The sequence below is a fragment of the Lachancea lanzarotensis genome, scaffold LALA0S01 (assembly GCF_000938715.1).
Source record: "Lachancea lanzarotensis genome assembly LALA0, scaffold LALA0S01, whole genome shotgun sequence".
Classification (NCBI taxonomy): Eukaryota; Fungi; Ascomycota; class Saccharomycetes; order Saccharomycetales; family Saccharomycetaceae; genus Lachancea; species Lachancea lanzarotensis.
In genome coordinates this window covers 18304-38889 of record NW_019212879.1, presented here as the reverse complement: position 1 = coordinate 38889, position 20586 = coordinate 18304, and the positions used below count along the sequence as shown (strand labels likewise).

At 43.6% G+C, this 20586-nt stretch overlaps 7 protein-coding genes across 7 annotated transcripts; 1 reads left to right on the top strand and 6 right to left on the bottom strand.

The window, feature by feature from the left end:
• Positions 1-1348: 1348 nt before the first annotated feature.
• LALA0_S01e00386g (LALA0S01e00386g1_1) lies at positions 1349-2914 on the bottom strand (the record flags this gene model as incomplete). Its single annotated transcript, XM_022774098.1, has 1 exon — positions 1349-2914. One exon carries the CDS (start codon positions 2912-2914, stop codon positions 1349-1351), a length of 1566 nt encoding a protein of 521 aa, XP_022626229.1.
• Positions 2915-5166: 2252 nt separating this feature from the next.
• Positions 5167-6363, bottom strand: LALA0_S01e00364g (LALA0S01e00364g1_1; the record flags this gene model as incomplete). Its single annotated transcript, XM_022774097.1, has 1 exon — positions 5167-6363. The coding sequence occupies one exon, from the start codon at positions 6361-6363 to the stop codon at positions 5167-5169; it is 1197 nt and encodes a 398-aa protein (XP_022626228.1).
• A 2341-nt stretch (positions 6364-8704) lies between these two features.
• On the bottom strand, positions 8705-12547 carry OXP1 (LALA0S01e00342g1_1; the record flags this gene model as incomplete). Its single annotated transcript, XM_022774096.1, has 1 exon — positions 8705-12547. The coding sequence occupies one exon, from the start codon at positions 12545-12547 to the stop codon at positions 8705-8707; it is 3843 nt and encodes a 1280-aa protein (XP_022626227.1).
• An 844-nt stretch (positions 12548-13391) lies between these two features.
• On the bottom strand, positions 13392-14855 carry LALA0_S01e00320g (LALA0S01e00320g1_1; the record flags this gene model as incomplete). The annotated part of the gene is made up of 1 exon (XM_022774095.1): positions 13392-14855. One exon carries the CDS (start codon positions 14853-14855, stop codon positions 13392-13394), a length of 1464 nt encoding a protein of 487 aa, XP_022626226.1.
• Positions 14856-15268: 413 nt separating this feature from the next.
• Positions 15269-17278, top strand: LALA0_S01e00298g (LALA0S01e00298g1_1; the record flags this gene model as incomplete). Its single annotated transcript, XM_022774094.1, has 1 exon — positions 15269-17278. The coding sequence occupies one exon, from the start codon at positions 15269-15271 to the stop codon at positions 17276-17278; it is 2010 nt and encodes a 669-aa protein (XP_022626225.1).
• A 221-nt stretch (positions 17279-17499) lies between these two features.
• On the bottom strand, positions 17500-18297 carry LALA0_S01e00276g (LALA0S01e00276g1_1; the record flags this gene model as incomplete). Its single annotated transcript, XM_022774093.1, has 1 exon — positions 17500-18297. The coding sequence occupies one exon, from the start codon at positions 18295-18297 to the stop codon at positions 17500-17502; it is 798 nt and encodes a 265-aa protein (XP_022626224.1).
• Positions 18298-19827: 1530 nt separating this feature from the next.
• On the bottom strand, positions 19828-20586 carry LALA0_S01e00254g (LALA0S01e00254g1_1; the record flags this gene model as incomplete). Its single annotated transcript, XM_022774092.1, has 1 exon — positions 19828-20586. The coding sequence occupies one exon, from the start codon at positions 20584-20586 to the stop codon at positions 19828-19830; it is 759 nt and encodes a 252-aa protein (XP_022626223.1).

Genomic DNA, 20586 nt, shown 5'->3' with positions numbered 1-20586 from the left:
GTCGATTAGAGGACTACGAAATTTCCCTACAAGCTACTTGCCTAAGACATAAAGTATGATATCTTCTTCCTATGATTTCGAGGAAAATTCACTTTCTCGAATAACGATGTATTTTCTACAGCGCTAACTAACCGCCCAGTGTGATAAATGTACCCTGGATTAAGTGAACCCGGCATCAGTGCTTTCGCCTTCCCAATTTTCTCTAGCTAGGATAAAGAGCTTTCCAGTATGCATCTTGTACACACTTGCGTCGATATGGGTTGAGTTTAAATGTCGCCATATTCAATGTTGAAAGAAGTAAAACTTTCTACGCTACCTCTCTGGCTTGCGCAATTCTGTGGAAGAGTTGCTGTATCCCGAATACCTCAATGGATCCCAATTTGTCTCGAAAAGCTCCAAGAGCGTCTCGCATCGTTTTGCTTGAACAGTGTACATGGAGCTTCTATTGTACACGAGTACACATAGAATCGTATACGTTAACTGCAGCAGTCTGCTGAATCCTGTACAACAGGCATTTTCTTGGCAATTCTATCATGCCTTGTATTCGATTCGAGGGCAGGGAAGACAATCCGTCTACTGACTTGTCTCGCCGTATCATCGAAGGGCACAAACAGGGTTATAGTTTGGTTGATTTAACTACACCGAGATCGTAATCTTCGGCGCTAGTGTTCGATCAGCATCCAACAGCTAACAAGAAATGGACAGAATGTTTCTTAACTAAAAGGTGTTTAAGATGATGTGTTCCTAAGAACAGCTCACAGAGCGTTCTTCTCCACCGTGATCTACTATGTTACAGAAGAAGGACGTGCTTAAAAGGTCAGCAGTAAAGTTTATGGGTTGAGAAAGAAAATGAGGCTCGGTCTGCTTGGCGATGAATCTATAAATTTGAGAACATACAGACGACAAATCGATCAGCGGCGGGGAGTTGATTGCAAAATAATGCAATGCAATCATTTTATGACTTGGTTAGAAGAACAGGCCTTTTCTGCACTGAGTTTGACGTAACATAATAACGGAGAAACTTTCTGGTCAATTGCGTTGATCACTATTCTTGTAGTGAGATTTTTCGATTAAGCGTGGAGTGCAGCAGAAAAACTCTAGTGAAGTTTCGAATCTATTAAGGTTTTGTGTCCTGAGTCTCAGGTATAGCACGCTAGCTGTGTATTCAATTCAGACGGTACAAAAAACGTTGAACGGCTTGACCAACCTCCAATCAGTAGATACAATGAACAAGCCAAAAGCTGCAGGAGACCGCCACGTTAAAATTTTGACTAATTTGGTGTTGAAACCCACACTGCGACCTCCGTCCGGGGATAGAAGGTTTATGCTAAATGTAGCCTGTGACATACTAACTGACTCGTTTAATGTAAGGATTTCTCGCGCGAATTTTTGCGCCGAAAGCATAGAAAACAAATGGTATAGGTATCATTGCGAGGGTAATGAATGCAATTGTCGAGGCACCCCATGGCACCCCTAGGTTTTCAAAAAGAGCGCGCCCAAAAAGAGGAAAAACTCCGCCCAGAATTGACCTTAAAAACGTATTGGCAGCAATAGCAGACGCCGCATACTTCGTGAACGAATCGACCAGATAGTTGAGGCAGCCTTGGAAAATGACGAAAAATCCAATGGACATGACTACGATACCTATGCAGGGCGCAATCCAATGTATTCTCTCTTGTGAAGTCCACGCAAATATGAACATTCCAGCAGGCATTAACCACCCAAACATCATCATAGGTGGGAACCTTTCCTCTGGAACTGGAACACCGTTATTTTTCAGCAGTATTTTTCTATACCTTAAAGCTCCCCAAACGTTGGCGGAACCACCGAATAGAACGCCGATCAGCATGCAAAGAGTAGGGACATTAGTGACAGTGCCTTTCCAACCTCTTGTCATTTCGAAGGTCAAAGGTAGCGAAGTTACGATTAGGTACAAGACGCCAAAAACATAACTAGCGAATAATGCGAGCGCAAACACAATCGGAGTTGCAAGCATCGCGAAGGGCCTTAAAAGATGAATACTAACATACTCTTTGAAGTCCAGGTCCCACTCTTCGTGCGCTGCATGGTATGCCCAATTTCCAGATTCCTTACGTATTTTTTTCGCCTTTTTTGCAAGTACTACCCCGGCATACGATTCAGAAACTGTCAAAGCAGCGACTATAAGAAGAACACCTTGTACAATGCAGATAAACCACAAGGGCCATCGCCACTCATCGGTGCCAACTTGGTAAGTTAGCAAAGCAGATATTACTGGTCCTACCGTAACACCGCACACAACGAACACTGCGTAAAATACCAAAGCCACCGCCCTTAAGCTTATTGGCCAAATATCTGCAAGAACCCCACCAGACGACACTACCGGACTGCCTCCAAAAAACCCGGCAAAAAATCTGGTAACGAGAAGACTGGGATAGTCGCTACATCTTGCAGATCCCAACGTGAACGCCATGGACAAAAACAGCGGGACAAACACACCTATTTTCCGTCCGTACATTTCTGAAAGCGGTGCGAAGAACATCGGTCCAAAAGCAACACCTATCACGTACAGCGACGTGCACAACAAGGCCTTTTCTGTGCTCACATCGAAGTAATGTGCCAAGTGTAAAACTGACGGTGCCGTGGTTGTTGAATTGAACTGCGCTGCAAACGTAGCAATACCATAGATCATCGTGTGGTATAATTTTTTGTTCACACTCCAGTTGAGTGGCTTTTGAGGGTCATCATCCATGAACTCGACCAAAAACCTACCGTTGCCTTCTGGGTCAGATTCCGATTCTGGACCTATACTCTCACTCTTGCCTGCCTCATTCTCCATGTCTCTTTCAGGAGTGATGAAACCATCAGTAACGGATTCGCTCGAGTGTTGTGATTGCCTCGAGGAAACATTTCTGTTAGCTGTAAGACTTACCATCTTCCTGTTACTTTGCCAAGACTTGATGAGATACTCATTTAGATTTAATCTCCGGTACTCTTGGCGAAATTAAAGGCTTTGTTATATGTAGATGCACCAGATCGATGAATTTGTCATAATGCCATCGGAATCCTTCACCAATTTTGAATCACGTTTAACGTGGTGAAAGAACAGCGGAGATAATGGAGATAATGAGCTGAACCGGGTGCTACCAGAGAGAACAGGAAATGAAGTGAGCAAACAGCGTTTAACGGCACTATTGTCACCATCAGGGCGGATTGAAAAACTATGGTTAGGTGCCTAGTTGGATTTGAGCGTAAATTTCTCTCTGCATGTGTAGTTTGGCCACTTCGTAATTTTCTCTTGTCTTGCTATATTCCGCACCGAAGTTTATGCCTTAGGTGTATTAAAAGATGAGTAGGACAGAAGATTATGAGACGGAAGCATCCGGAAATTATTCGGACTTTGGATGAAGCGTAGATTTTGGGAATTGTTAGGACGTAGGAGGGACAGAAGGATGGGGCGGTGCCATCCTTCCGTTTGAGGCTCATTCCGTTTGCGCTTTCCAACAATCAGATGTTTAAGAGGTTGCTGCAAGCATTGAATGCAGCTGGAACTATCTGAGAGTGTAGGTGGAAAATACGGGTTCGACATTTGAATCGTGTCTGAGGCTATGTTGAAGCTGTATCGGCATCGGGTTTTCACGGCACTGAACTGGCAGTCATGGCTTCGTCCGTTTAGTGCCGTGATCTAACAGGGCTTAGTTCAATACCTGGACGTATCGGCACCGGTTTTATTGAAGCTGGAACAGCCAACAAAGTTCTGGGGCAAATTTCACTAACATCCGCATCATTTTGTCAAATCCACACGCACAATTGGCGAGTGTGATGTTCATCTTTCTGTTCACTTGTGACCGGTGGAAAATAAGATGCGTTTGATCATTTCAACTCGAATTTGGTGGATGGTGTGCTTTGAAAAAGTTCCAGCGTAAGGTAGCACAATGTCGAGGGCAGTAGGTTTTCCATGATCGATATGCATTTCGTTAACCGCGGTTTTTCGACGTCGATGTCAATGTTGCCATTAACAAATATCATAAGATCACTTTCATTAATAAATGTGTCAAGGGAAAGCCCCGTTGTCCAAACCGCGAAACTTCGGCAGAAAGTATTGTGAAGCTTTCCGTGGGGTTTTGAGCACTTAAAGATTCAGCTTGTCTTCCCTTGATATAAAATGATAGGATTCATTATTCATCCGTGGCTTTTGTAGATGCCAACATACAAATGAAGCCTAAGGAACGTGCAGTCAGTATTCTGTCAATCTCCTGTGATTCAGCTCGGACAAGTGGCAGACATTGTTTCGAAATGGATATGCGATAACGCAATGGCTCTTCCTATTGCCAGCAGTCGAACGAACGAGTGGTGGACGATCTGCAAACCACTTTAATTACGTTTTCGAAGTTTCACCGATAAAGAAAGCACATTTAGCGTAAAGAAGCGTCAGCATCAAGCAGAGCTCAGAAATCAGCCCAAGGTTCTTGAGGGACTAATCATTCTGTCTTGAGAAAACCATATTGCTAAAATCAGGCCGATATGATGCACAAAAAGTGAGGAACTGAATCTTTTTTTCTTTCTTTCATTTTGCTTAAACGTACGAACAATTATCAAGTTACGAAGACACAACAGTAAATAAGATGTGAAAATCTTACGATTCAGAAGGTGCAAACATTCGAAGGTGGTGGTCGACAGCGATTGTCAGGCCATTATATCGAAGCCTTAGGCTTGGCGCAGGTAGTGGTCTTTACATAGTAAGTATCAAAATTCCTTGTCTTCTCTATCAAATCTAGTACGAATGATGACTGAGGATCAATTGTGGGAGGACTTTATGGTAGAATTTAACCACCTGCGGTTGAAAATGACAAACTTTGTATAGCTATTCGCGGCTTGTAAAGCAGCTTTACGTTGACTGTCTGAATAAGCAGCTCATGTATTTACATGCTTCACTATAATCTACAGCAGGACTCACAGCTTTCACAAGTGCTCGAAAAGATAAGATTTTTGGTTTGTGCACTATGAAGTTGCTTAGAGAGATCCTACAAAATCAGTGTTTGTTTCGACCTCAGTGTAGAGAATGAAATCGATAAATACAAAGACTTGTTATTCTATAAATGCGCTACGTCAGTTAGCCGCCGTCCGACGCGTTGGCCCAGAAGTCCGTGCCTATGATATGCATAAGTACCTATACACTGAAAGTGGTCACAAACGGGCGTTTGGAGGTGCAGTTAAACGTTCGAATGCGAGTTCCAGATCGCGCTGCAAATCCTCTAGATCCTCCATTCCGATTTGAAGTCTCACTGCTGCACCTTTGTGGTCCCAAGTTGTTGCGGTTCTGTATGATGTAGGATTGACTGTTGTCAAAAGCGACTCATAGCTACCCCACGAAAATCCCAGCTTGAATACAGTCGTCTTCTCGAGCATGGCTTCGAAATTCTTTCTGCTGAAGCCTTCACGAAGCAGTATAGTGAAAACACCCGTGGATCCCTCAAAATCACGAACCCAATATTCGTGGCCAGGGCTGCCTTCGAGTGCCGGATGAAGAACTTTGACCACCTCTGGCCTGGTCTCCAACCATTTTGCCAAATACAAGGCCTTCCGTTCGGCTTCTTTGACTCTTAATTGCAGATACCGCAGTCCTTTCAACGCCGCCATACAGTCTTCAGCACCTGGCATCATCGAAAACGTTTCGTAGGTTCTGCGGAGCGCGGGGAAACATTCGGCATTTGCCGATGTTAATCCAAGAAGCAGATCTGAGTGGCCCCCGACGTATTTGGTGCCTGCTTCGATGCTAATATCAACTCCGTGAGCATGGGCCTTAAAAAAGAGCGGCGTAGCCCAGGTGTTATCGAGGACTGTCTTAACACCGTGTTTGCGGGCCACTTTGGCGATACCGGGTATGTCTTGAATCTCCATTGTTTGAGAGCCGGGACTTTCTAGGAAAATCAGCGATGTATTGGGTCTGATCAACTTTTCGATACCCACTCCGATCAAAGGGTCGTAGTATTCGATGCTGACTTTGAATTTGGCCAGCACAACATCACACAGATGTCTGGTAGGCTGATATACACTATCCGATATCAAGATATGGTCGCCTGTTTTTACTACACTCAACATCACTAGAGCGATCGATCCTAGTCCCGAAGGAGACAAAACCGTTCCTGCGGCCCCAGTCAAATGGTTCCAAGCATTTTCTAGGTTTTCGATGCTTGGAGTGCCAGCAGTTCCGTAGAAAAACCTACCGCCTTTGTTTTCAAGACTATGCAGAGTGCTGTGGATGACTGTTGAGCCCTTATACAGCGGTGGATTGACAAATCCGTGTTGGTCTTTGGTGTTTCTGCCCACAAGCGTTAGCTGTGTTCCTGTTCCTAGCTTTGAAATATCCGTAGCGTGCGTCATCTTGCCAGCGAAGTTTGCCTAATTCTTGTATACACTTCAAAGTCTACATTAGTACCAAGAATCATTACAACATCACTCATCAGACGGTACTTATATAGCTTGTATTCCGTTTACGTGCTTCTAAGAATGTTGATTATAGAAGAGACCGCCGATTAACCCCGTCGGTTAAGACCGACGTAAGTGACGAACGGCTCTATGTTCTTGATCTTTTGTCGATAGGTTCACTCTGTTCTGTTTGTTGGGCACCATAGTATCTGTAAATATCTTTATCTCCTCTCGCAGATCTAAGGCCGCCTGCATAATTATAGGCCCGTTCTTCGTCGTACATGCACGGGTACTTCCTCGAGAACAAATTTTGATATACTTTCTAGAGGACTATGTGAAGAATAACTTTAGGGCTGGCGGGGTTATGTTATCCGAGCTTTGATGGCGTGAGCTCTCTATACTGAATTTTCCAACTCTTTGCAGCGACATTGGAAAGAACAAGCAGGGTGTCGAAAAAAAGATTGAGTCATTGTGAGTGGATGTCGGTGTTATCGTAAAAACGTAGTTGGCGACTTGTAGAACACCTATCTCACTTGTTGAACAGCGATGAGCGCATTTTTTCAAGGAAGTTTTAGCGATCTTATCCAGGGTCTGGGAATATGCCCTACGCCGCCGGCTGGAATGCTTTTTTGTTCCATTGGTTTTGTCGATACCGAAACGACTTGAAATTGTTTATCGCAGGATATTGGTCGGTATACGTACGTATCAAGAAGACAGATCTCAAAACAACACAGAGTTGGTGAATAATCGAAAAGAAACTGGGATAAGCTCAAGCAGATATTTTTTGTTTATGTCATTCTTTTGAAATTTCATTTCGGGGTTAGGGCGATGCCAAAGTCATTTGTGTCAGGGACGACAGGTGAAAAAGTCCATAGTTTATCGAGTCTTCTGACCTCTTGTAGCCAAGATGTCTAGGATGCAACATCAGGAATTGCTGAAAATCTTTGCTGTTCCTGCTATTTTTGAACTGAGTTATCCGAAACGCAAATGTTCGAGTTCAGCGCTACTTTCGCTATTGGATGCTTTTCCTACGGTCAAAAAAGGACAGGCAATATCGCAGCAAACAGATATCTAAACTACTGATTTTGTCTCTTAGCATGGAGAAGTACACTACTTAAATAAGCAACAAATGCTTGCATCACCTTTTCAGCCGCATGTCATCCAAAAGTGACTTCTTTCCATTCTGACATAAAATCATCGACAGCGGAAAATGCATATTTCGGTCATCTAGGCATCGAAGCGCCGCGTTTAACTGCGTCGATTAAGTTGTTGATTTACTTCACGGGACCTGGTGTAATTCGATTTGCAAGGGTCTCAAAAGCGTTCAACTCAAAACTTAATGCCCTCAGTGCTTTATGCATGTCCATGATGTCCGCTACGCTTTGTCGCCGAAAGCTACCAATCACACAGCCCAAATGAACAGGTTACTTTCTGGACGAGCAGAGATGACACATGCAAGGTCGATCTCGTACAACAGAGGTTTCATCAATTGTTTATTTCGTAGGATGAGTTTCCCGACCAAGGTTAGTCATTCTCATTCAGCTCTGTCACCTGGAAGATATTGAGTTCATCCTGCCCATTTGACCTTGTACTACAATGTTTTTAACGTTACCATTTGAGTCCCCATATAGCGTGTGAATAGCGCCGAATTATGCCAATTGATTGCTGAGAATGTCTGGATGAGTGGAGTTCAGACATTTAATGTCTTTATAATATGAGCTCAAGCCATTTCCTGGTACTGAGAAGCAAAAGTAATTGCAAACTAATGCAGGCCTTCAGTACTGGTATTTAAGAATTTAGAATATCGCTGTATTATGAAAGACAGATTCACAAACAAACGCGTTAGCTCTTTAAAAGCCTGTATTGAGCACGCTACAATTTTTTAGACGAGAGACCGTCAAGAGAGCAAGCTCTTGTGACAGCCCTTGATAACGGTTTTTCCTCTCAGTACCTAAATAATATATTGTTTGCGTGCCAAGACAGCCTTTTTTGTCAAGTAATCTTCCGATGTCAGTTTACGTCCTGTTCAATAAAACATATGATGGACAGCTTTCGCTCACAGGCGGTAAAGTATCATTGCCCCTGTGAAAGCAACTCAACCAAAATCATACGCATTTGCATCGACGATCTGCAAGCTCCACAATGTGTTAATACTCTTTCTAAAGACATTACACATATCATTATCCGCTATTTCACGAGTAGCTGAAAAGATCTGATGTATTTAGGCATTCTTTTTGTCAATCAATTCTGCTATGTGGTGGGTTTATATAAAAGGCTAAACAAACCCCTATGGACGTCATTTATTGTCCATCTTGCCCCATCCACCACCACCAGGTGTCATTATAATAACTCTATCACCGGGATGAACCTTAATCGTGTTCTTGGCGCCAATATTCGTGACAGATCCAAGGTCTTTGCGTATCCATAAATTGAGGCCTCTTTCACCGTCGCCACCTCCATTGAGGCCATGAGGAGCAACGACGCGTCTTTCAGACAGTATAGAAGCTTGGACAGGCTTGCGAAACTCAATGTCACGGAGTACCCCATTTCCTCCGCTGTATTTTCCATTACCGCCGGAATCAGTGCGCACAGAAAATTCGCGCAAAATAACAGGGTATCTTCTCTCGAAAATCTCTACATCCGTCATCCTCGTGTTTGTCATATTCGTGTGAACTGCGTGTGCTCCATTCCATCCAGGGCCCCTCCAAGAATCCGCGCCGGCTCCGTGTCCACCGCAAATCGTTTCGTAGTAGCCAAACCCGTTGACCACTTCTCCATTTGCGTCTTTACCACCCGTTCCGAACGTGAAATTGTTACAGTCACCTTGGGAATCGGCCATAATTTTGAAGGTTTTCAAAACCACGTCGGTGACTCTCTGGGAAGTCAAAACATTACCCCCTACAACAGCCACGCCTTTCGTAGGACTCAAAATAGATCCCTTTGGTATCTTTACCGTCACTGGTTTGAGACAACCTTGATTCAATGGGATGTCCCTATTCACCAAGCAACGCAAGCAATATAGAATGGCTGAATTTGTGATTGCCTCGGGTGCATTCAAGTTACCATACACCTGCGGCGAAGTCCCATCGAAATCAAAAACATATTCTTCTTTTTCAATATCAAGTGTGACCTTTAGTTTGATCAGAGTACCGTCATCCATATAGTCCTCTCCATTGAACTCGGAAGCATTGAAATGCTCTGTCAGTTGCTTGAGGGCATATTTCACAGTGGAAGAGGCGTTTTCCTGAATTGCAAGCATGTACTTTACTATAACTTCAATGCCGAAATCCTTCATCAGTTTTGCAATTAACTGAATTCCTTTGTTATTTGCGGCGATCTGAGCTTTGAGGTCGCTGATGTTGTCACTTATTTTCCGAGACCCTGAGCATCCGGGATACTGGGCGGGATCTTCAAGCAAAAGCTTTTCTACCAAATGTTCATCAAAGTGTCCTTCTTTCACCAAAAGTTCTGAATATATGGCTGCACCTTCTTCAAAAAGTTCCTTAGAATTAGGAGGAACGGATCCAGGTAGAATACCACCAATGTCGGCATGATGGGCTCTTGAAGCCACGTAGAATATTATTTCGTCGTTCGTATCAGAAAAAGCCGGTGTTATGACGGTGATGTCTGGAAGATGAGTTCCACCCATTTCAGGGTGATTTGAAAATAAAACATCACCACGCTTCAGTTTTCCTTTCCATAGTTTGGCCTGCACAGAAATGCATGTAGACATTGAACCCAGGTGTACAGGTACATGAGGTGCATTCGCAACAAGGTTTCCGTCTGGGTCAAACAGGGCACAGGAGAAATCTAGTCGCTCTTTGACATTTGTAGATACTGAGGTCTTTCTCAGCTGTGTGCCCATTTGTTCGGCTATGTCCATAAATCTGTGGCTGAATATCGAAAGTAGTACAGGATCAATTTTGGACGCTGCAGCCTTATCGTCCTCCTTTGTCTTAGAGTTTATCGTTATGACAATATGAGAGCTGAGAACCGCCGCCGAAGCGTTACTTGGGATGATATTAGTTTGAGTTCCATCAGCCAAGATGCAGGGACCTTTGATGAGTGCGCCACTCGAAGTGTTATCGATTCGGTACACAGGAGTCTTCACAAGCTTGCCCTCGAAAAAGACATCCTTGTGAAATGCGACATCACTTCCAGTATTGGCATCAGTACTGGCAAGGGAGTTGAGTTCCCTTGTGATCGATTTCGTAGATCTGACTGGGGACTTTGCCACAGCCCTGATCCTCACATCGTCGATGATAATTGATCTGTTCTTGAAGACAAACCCGAATTCTCTTAGATGCGACGCTGCGAAGTCGTTACTGAAATTCCATTCCTCACCATCCTGAAGTATCATTAAACTTGTTTCAGTGCCCTCATATCTCAAGTTCAAATACTTTTCGAAATGCAGGTCACTTAAAGAAAAGCCTTGCTTCGTCAAGTTAGTTGTGACTTTACTCACGATTGTCGCCAACTTCTTCATCACTTCCTTCTTTGCATCAGCATTGTCCATAACAAATGAGCAAGGCTCCTGGCTTTCCTCAACAACATCTGCAAGGAACATTCCGTATGCTGATAAAATCGAAGAATAACGATGCGCAAGAACGGTTTTGATTCCAAGGGATTCAGCCACTGCAACAGCATGCTGTCCACCTGCACCGCCGAACGTGACAAGCTCATGTGTGGAAATAACATGACCTTTAGCTTCCGTTAGACCTCTGATTGGACGGGCCATTGATTCGTTTGCAACTTTAACAAAGCCATATGCGACTTCTTCAGCCGAATAAGCCGTACCTAGGTCAGCGTTGATAGTTTTTGTCAATTCTTCAAATTTTGTTCGGGTGGCATCCAAATCCAGAGACTCGTTCTCATTAGGACCAAAAATCTTTGGGAACAATTCAGGAACCAAGCGTCCTAGTAATAGATTAGCGTCTGTAACAGTCAAAGGCCCACCTTTACGATAACAGGCTGGTCCAGGTTCGGCTGTAGCAGATTCAGGCCCGACCCTGAAAAGACCATTTTCCCAAAACAGCATTGAACTCCCACCAGCAGCAACAGTGTGAATATCTAGTTGAGGGCTTTGTATTACGATGCCAGCGGTGGTAGTTTCAAAGACATGATCCAGTTTACCCTCGCCGTACCGACTGACGTCTGTGGATGTCCCCCCCATGTCAAAACCTATGAGAGGAGTGTTAGTTTCAGCGTCATAGCAAGTAGCTGAATAGCCAACTACACCTCCAGCAGGACCGGAAAGAATCGACTTTAAGCCGGAAAATTTAGAGCCCTCTACCAATCCACCATCGGATTGCATAAACTGAATGCTTGTGTTTTGAGTATTAATGAGACCGGCTTGGAGACCATCCAGGTATTTTTTTATGACGGGTGTCAGATAAGCGTCAGCGATGGCGCTATTAGCTCTAGGCAAATACTTGATCATCGGCGAAACTTGTGACGATAAAGAGATATGGGTGAAGCCGATCTCAGAGGCCAGCTTCGCAACTTCCTCCTCATGTTCTGGATAAGTGTAGGAATGAAGAAGTGCTATTCCGATTGAGCGGATGCCTTTATCATAGACTGATAACAGAGAAGTTTGTAAAGCCGAGAGATCGGGTTTTTTCAAAACTCGCACGAGTTCTCCACTTTTGCCCACGTATACGCCCTCGTTAGGGTTAGCTTTTGACTTGAAATTTTCTGGATCTTCTGAGAAGTCCTCTAGGGTCACTCTTTCATCGACTTCAATGACTTCGTCGTAGAGCGGTTTGAGACGTTTGATGCTCAAGTCAAAAATTTTTGGCCTGGTCTGGTCTCCTATCAAGAGACTGTCCTTGAAACCCTTGGTGGTAATAAAGGCGCAGCGTTCGCCATTACGTTCAAGTGCGCAATTGGTTGCCAATGTAGTTCCCATTCTCAAGCTCTCTACTTCGGACAAGTCTAAAGGAATACCTCTTGGAATGGTCTTTTTCTGGAAAATTTCCAGAAGTCTTCTAATACCCTCCAATGGTGCATCTGGATAGTTTTTGCTGTCCACAGACAACAACTTTATAACCACGTCGTCCTTGGCATCTCCGGATCCCGGGTTACCAATGCAGTCTGTGAATGTTCCCCCTCTATCGATAGCTATTCTTATTTTACTCATTTTTGATCTAAGTGGAGGTCGACGGATCTTGAAGACAAGGATTAAAGCTAACCGTCCAGTTCCTTCGATGTCTTGCTGACTTTTATAGTGTGAACAGGGTCTCCCTTCGTCTATCTCTGCTAATCTAGTAAGTCGGAAAAAGAAGGTACGCCATCTCCGACAAACAAATTAATACGTTCAAATGCTGAACAACTAGCTCAGATACAGTCATTTGGTGGCGGCAAAACTGAGCTCGTCTGATGCGAAATTTAGAGCCCTATGGGCTTTTCAATTGGCGAGGTATTTCACTTATCTCTTGAGTTTTCTCTCGACCAAGCGAACTCAAGTCTTATCGTGCAGAGGAAGAGCACATCAATACCTAGAATCGAGCTGGCCTTTTCCAACATAGAAGACGAATCACCAGGTTATTGCGGAACACTAGAATACTTCAAACCGCTACCTTTGCTCTATTTCTCTATGCAGGATCCTCATTTTGGCTCGAGAAGACGATCAGTCAAATCAATCTCTAGAGTTGCTGCACACAGGAAGACGAAAGAGTACGAGGAATATATAGGTGTTTTGTACTTTGCTGAAACGTGCATGCTTGATTAGGGATAATCTCTACTCGAGAGAACTGGTAGTCATGATCTCTCTTGGCAAAACTGTATTATATATGTGAAAACCAATTTTCATAACTTGCCGATTACTTCCAAGGAAGCGCTTCGTAATGATTCGACCTCAAATGTTTCCCATTTGTTCGGCGGAAAGCAAGTACACGAATTGAACTACTGCTTGCCGAAAGCTTCACTTAAAAATATGCAATTTTCCCATAATCAAACAATGTTTCTGCCTCTCTAAAAGTCTATTACAAGCAATATTTAAAGTCCAGAGCTTCGTCTCCAATTCTTTCCTTCTTCTTGTCTTCTTTGGTACCCGCAAGTATAGCAGCCTTTTCCCGGTTCAACTTCGTTAGCCACATTACTTGAAGTAACGTCAATATGTTTGACAGTACAATACACCCTAAAGAAAAAGAGTTTCCGAAAGTATAAGGTGATTTCGTGTAAACCTGTCCTACAATAGCACCGGACAGATTGCCCAAAGTCTGGTTCAATCCTAAAGCTGTCGCTCTCTTGTAATGTGGCGCAACGTTGTTGGTTAACCAAGTAATGTTCAGTCCGGTTCCTGTGTAAAGCGAAAACGTTATCAAATAACAAGCAAAGTACTTGACCGCGTCATTCTTGACAGAAAGTAGAATAATATAACCAGCTGCTCCCAACAGGTTGTAGGCGAAAAAAATCGGTCCTCTAACTTTGAAACGATCACTCAGGTACGCTGAAATCATGAACACTATGGCCGCTAGAATGTACACCGGTACACTCATATATTGAGCTTTTCTTGATCCGAATCCCAAACCCAGCTTGAGGATTGCAGTCAAGAAAGTGCTGAAGCCATATAGAATAATATCCTGACAGAATTGGATTGTGAACGCAAAATAAGTCTTGAGATCTTTGAACGCTAGCAGCACTTGACTCCAGCTAAATGCAGGGTTCGCTCCCATGTATTGGATTCGTTGCTTGGACCTCAAGGCCATAACTGCCTGCTCTTTTTCATTCAAGAAAGTCAAGTGCTCTAGATTGTCGGGAAGACCAAAAAATAGCCAAACTGAAGCTCCCACCGAGATAAGACCCTCGATGATGTAAAGCCACCTCCAGCCCTCTAGCCCACCTGCATTCTTGACAGACGCCAAACCAGTGGCGATGAGCCCTCCGAAAGCTCCTGACAAGGCGGAGGAACCGAAGAAGAACGCTATTCTCTTAGCCTGCTCTTCAGGCTTGTAGGTCATGGTAATGAGAAGAGTCATCGCGGGGAAAAACCCACCTTCGAAAGCCCCCAAGAGCACTCTTGTGGCCAACAAAGATTTGTGGCTCTGTACAAAGCCGCTAAACAACGTTATCATGGACCACGCAAATACTAGCCCTGACATATAGTAACGAGGTTTAGCGATTTTCAACAACCAAACGGCAGGCAGTTCCGCAGCCAAGTATGTTGAGTAAAATACCGATACCGCATTAGAGTACTGGCGGGATGTGAGAGCCAGGTCCTCCTTCATACCCGAGGTGTACGCATTACCAATATTGGAACGATCCAACGACGAAAGAAAATACATAAACGCAAGCATAGGCAATAAACGCCTATCCAATTTTCTTACAAGCTTATTCTCTTCTTCGGGGTCAATGTAGTAATCCGTAATCGTAGCTTGCTCCCCTAGCTCTGCTGATATTTCCTGGCCATCCTTGATAGTCAGCTCGTAAGTATTCTTAGTATCCATTATCGGTTGCCGATCTGATGAGCTTGTATCTTCAAGAGACAGAACATATCGATCGTTGTGCTCGTTTCCTCATTGTTATATACGCCAACTCTGCTGCTTTAGCCGCGAGCTATCTATTATCGTCGATCGATATTAAGGCGGAATTTTTGGAAGTGAAAAGACCGCTGCTCATATTTTTGACGTCTATCAATAATCCTTAATATTACTCTTCGTTAAACAAGTTAATCTCAACGAACTGAACAATTGCATCAGTCCACATCAATAGAAAGTTACTAATCTATCTCTATACAGTCTCTGTGAGTATGTTCCAGTGCCCTCTTTAATGTAGCACACTATCCTTCGATGATCGCAAGCAAGACTACCCTTTGACGTTTGATTAGTAGACAAAAAGATCAATCAAATATTCATGGAAAATGGCAAACAAAAAAATGGTCAAAGCGTGCACTAGGTGCCAGCAACGAAAGAAGAAATGCTCTGGTGATCTACCATGCGAATATTGCAATAAAATCGACCAACCCCAGAACTGTGAGTATAAAACAAAAGTAAAATCCAAGACGACCAAAGTCACGGAAAGGTACGTAACCTCTCTGAAAAATAGAATATGGGAGCTAGAAGCAGAACTGACCAAATCCAGAGTAGAAACGACCCCTGATTATGATGAAGGACTAAGCACCTCAGAAATGAATCCGCTTTTAGAACCCCCACATGGTATGGAGTTTCGTCCAAAAAGTTCAGGACCAAAAACGTCGAGTCAATATCTGGGAATGTCTGCTTGTGCTCAGTTCTTAAGGAAGCTGAAGCAAACCTTAGCGGACTCTCGCAATGGGGGCTTACCTGTTGGAGCTGTCACTAAGGGTTTGGTGCCCAATAACATCGAATTTAGCCTGGATCGGAAATACGTCGAAAATCTGGCCGCAGAATGTCTTCCAGACATAGAAGATGCCAAAGTACTTATCGATAATGCCTACAGGATGATTGGTGCTGATTACATGTACATTGAAGCGCGGTACTTCGAAAATACCGTCAAACACGTGATATACGATGAACAGGTGCCACATCAACCATTGGAGCTGCTCGCCTTCACAATCGAGCTTCTTAGATTTTTTAGCTACTTGGCACTTGGTTCCCTGTTTGACAGAAAGAATCAGGACTCGAAATCTTTGAGTTTGAAATTTCACCGTACTGCTATATCGCTCTATGGGCATCTGGCAAACATGTATGACCAAGCTGCAAATGCTTCGTTAGTACAGTCTTTATTGTGCATTGCTTATTTTTCTTTGTCGCAGAACAAAACCATTTTTGCATTCACAACGGTAGGGACTGCCATTCGAACTATGTTTGCACTCGGATACCATAAGACTACGCGATCGGACAGGGAAAGTCGTACATTTTGGTTGTGTTTCATATATGATCGCTTACTCGCCGTGAGGTTCGGGTTTCCATTGATGATAGATGAGCGTGAAATAAATGTTCCAATGTTCAACGAAGCAGAAGAAGCACAGACCACAAGATCGCTAGATATGTATCATTTTGCCGCCCAAGCCAGACTTGCTATGATCACAACAAAAGTTATCACCATGATATACTCTAAAAATTCGTTTTCATTTCTGCGCAACTGCTACACCGTATTGAAGCGGCTGAAGAGTTGGTTTGATATACTTCCTGATGAACTCAAATTTGATTATAACAATATTAAGACAGGTTTGATAAGATCAACAGTCAATTTGCATATCAATTACAATTATTCGATTATAATCACCACTAGGCCTGTTTTACTGTACTTGTTCAACGCCATTCTGACCAGAAGAGATGATAAAGAAAAGATATTCGAACAACGTCAGTTTGACTTGATGCGTATTCTGCTCGAATCATGCATTCAAGCTGCAGAGATTCAGAGTGGGATTTTAACCCGACTCTATCACGATGGTAAAATGGCAAATAGCTCATTTTTAGACTGCCACTACATCTACAGCGCTACAATCATACTGGTTTTAGCTGGATACTGTCAAAGGCTTATGAAAACAAACGTTATCTATCTTGGGGACATTGAAAGCTTATTCGATGCTATCAACAACAACTTGAAGATACTACAGATAATCTCGGAATACAATGCAGCTGCTAGCAACTTTAACGAGCAGCTTACTGAACTCATAGATATGATAAGTTCCGAAGAGGTCATGGGGGTTTCGAGTCCCGATTCCACACAAAAACAGAGCTCTGTTCCGTTCCCCCGAGCTTCTCTTAGCCCAATTGCTATGCCAGAAGATGGTTCATTTGATGGAAGAGAATTTGACATGAAAGACGTGGGATTTCTAGATTTGTCGGACGTGCTAAATAATATGACCAGTCAATCTCTGGCGGGGACATCTGTGGACGAATTCTTCGATACCGATTTCTCGAGAAGCTATACAGATGCACAATAACTGTTACGTGTCGGATAAGCATACAAGAGTATTAGGCTAATGTAACTTGAATGAAAACCGTTTAATGGGCTCATGGCCGACAAACTCTATAACAATGTTCCAATGTAAAATTATCAAAACCAAGTATCCAACCAGACCTTTGTATTGAAGCCGAACAACTAGAAAGCTGCGAGCACATTTTGGTAGGCCGGATCACTAGCTTTTCAACATGAAGCCAACTTTCAAGAAACTTGAGTTGTATCTAAAACCAGCATGTGACCAGGTGTGTGGCCAACAACAGCACCATCTATCGACTGCCCAACAGTTGCCACTGCCAGTTGGGGGGTAACACCGCACGCCCAGAATACAGGTATTTCGTTTTCAGCAATGTCTATTGGGTCACCGTATTCAGGCTGCTTTAGATCACGAATTCCTAGTCGTTGAGCACCATCGAAACCCCAATCGATGGGTTCTCCGTGTGTCTTTTTGAAAAGCCTTGTAATCTGCCTTACCTGCTCGATATCATTCACTTTGTATGGTCTCATACTGACAACGTATGGGCATCGATGGAATATACCAGAGGTGTCGAGATATTTGGTAGTCACAAACATTGAAACGTTCGAACCTTGCACTACGTTTTTAGGAGCCAGTCCAGCTTGGGCCAATGCATATTCAAACGAAAATGAGCATCCGATCAAAAATCCCACATGGCCCTCGGCCCATTCGTCGACACAATTATTCTTCTGTTCGATCAACTCTCCACCGTGATATATATTGTACTTCGGAAAGTCTCTGCGAATGTCAAAGTGTCCATTTTTGATGTAGCGGTCATGGTTCTCTAAGCGGTAAGGGCTATCATTTGTTTTGCATAAAAGTGGGCATGCAACCGGGTTGCGGAAACAAAGGTCTTCAAAACTTTCAGCAGCTGATTGTGGAAGGATCAAAAGATTCGCTTGGACGTACCCTGAAAGTAACCCTGAAGTTGGTCCAGAGTGTAATTCATTTCGACAAAGCTCTCTGAAGCTTTCAGGATTAGACATTTTGCCGGCAGCCTCCTTCCACCGTTAGTAGTCGCCATGAGTGAGAGCGCGGGCAGATTGCCCTTGCTTTAGATATAGAATAAAGTGCGAATCTCGTTATCAGTTGTTCGGAAATCACAGAGCCCAAAACTCCGCTCGAACAATCAAATATGTAAGACAAAGTACAGCTAAGTATAAGGCAAGAAATGAAGCTTTAGGAATAGCAGAAACATTTATCGATTCATGGATATGGGGATGACTCACGAACTCTCGAAAAAGGCGAGCCTAGTAAATTGAAAAAGGTAATGTAATTTTTATTCATGCTCGTAATAATACGCGGTCTCTGTACTGTGACCGTCTCTTATCATTGATGATATTCCGCTGCTTGTAAATAGCGAATTATTGTTCGGTCGAAATCAGAAGAGTCTCTCTGTGGCATTTCTACAACAGCGGGACAAATCATTATTACATTTTATGCGATTCTTGTCGACATTTCTCATCCAGGGTAGCGAGACGTTACAGACATATGAATCTGTTGCAATGCAAACAGTCTACTGGACTTGAGAGATGGATTCAGTGGTGTCCAGGATACCAACAAGTACTGCTGATGTCATTTTCATGCAATACCAGTAACTTGTGTTTATCTTATCTTGACTAATTAGTAAATTCTGTCGCTCCCATGGGACCAGGTGCTTGTGATCATTATAAGTTGGATCTGACGCCAGCTGTAAGAAGAGGTTCTAACGCCTTGACTGTCAGTTGTATAGGGTATAAGCTCAGCTACTAGGATGCTCAAGAGATTGTCACGGATAGCCGCATTGATCAGATATGAACTAACATCATGCGCCCAGTTGTCTAGAATTTGGCGTGTTGTGTCATACACAAGGACCTTTTTACCTGCCGATGTGCTTATGTGTGTCATCAGATCACCAGGAACTCTTTGATCTCCAGCATAAATGGAACTCTCGGCATTTGAATAGTATTTGGGTGCCATTCTTTAAGATAGGATAAGGGGTGATTAAGTATCAGTCATCTGTTCGTGTGGCTCACAGCAACAACCCATTGTGCTTTTGAATTTTAATAGCGGTGCTAACTTCAACCACTGGCCTTTACCGATCTTACTCAGAAGGAGAAATAACCTTCATTGTTGCTCGATTAAGGTGTCTGCATATTCTACAATTTCAGCTGTCGAAAGTGAAGCAGAATTTTCTGGCGTATCGTTGCTACACTAATAGCACTTACTTGAGCTCGATACCCACTCCTTTGGTCATCGTCTACACTTTCTGAGTAATCGTTGAGAGCGGCATCTTATTGAGTTGATAATCAACGCACTAATCGGAATACTTGAAACATCTGGTACAGACCATGTTATGACAGAGGTCTCCGGCCTTATAATGTACTCCTTAGATGCCAAAATTGCTAAAAAGTCGAGATTCAATTGAAGAAATATAAAGGTTGTGTTCTCATGCGAGAAACATTTTACGCAGAACGTCCTATGCCTGAGGTACCAATGGGGGGTGCTCGAGCATACCATGTTTGCCCGACGCAATCTCACCATGCGAGCTCAGAGCCGTCGTAGCTTAAAAACTTACCGGAGGCTGAGGTATCTAACTTGTCTAGAACGTTGTTGACAATGCAAGACGCTGACTCATCTGGCGACAAGAGTGTCATGTTTTTCGCAAGAAAAGCTACCGTCTCCGGATCCATATCTTTTTGAGCGGATGTCATAGCGTCGGTCAGGACAACGCCAGGGTGCAAAGCTATGATTGAATAGCCAGCGGGTCCCAATTCGTGGTCGAGAAGTCTGACCGCAAAGTTCAAGGAAACTTTCGACATGCCATAGGCTGAAGTGGGGAAGAATGTCAACAGGTTCGTGATAGATCCGGCCTCGGATGAAACCATCACAATTTGTTTTGTGCTTTTTTTCTCTAGGAGGTCACGAAATTCTCTCAACAGCCTGATCGGACCAATAGTATTGACGTTGAAGTGGTGCATGTAAGCACTGTCACTACACTCGAGAACCGGCTTTGCCTCTGTTGCGATACCTGCGTTGGAGATCAAAACATCAATGCCAAGGGGCGAAATACGTTCGGCGTCCTTGGCAGCTGCCTTCACGCTTTCATCATCTGCCACATCTAGCGCTACAATTTTGACGTTAGGACGAACTTTGGCGAGTTCCTTTAGTCCAGTTGCCGAGTCTGGATTTCTCGCAGTGGCAATCACTATGTTGCTCGGCGTGGCACTTAGGTTCTTGACAATGCCAAAACCGATACCCCTACTCCCACCAGAAACGAAATAGACTTTTGACAT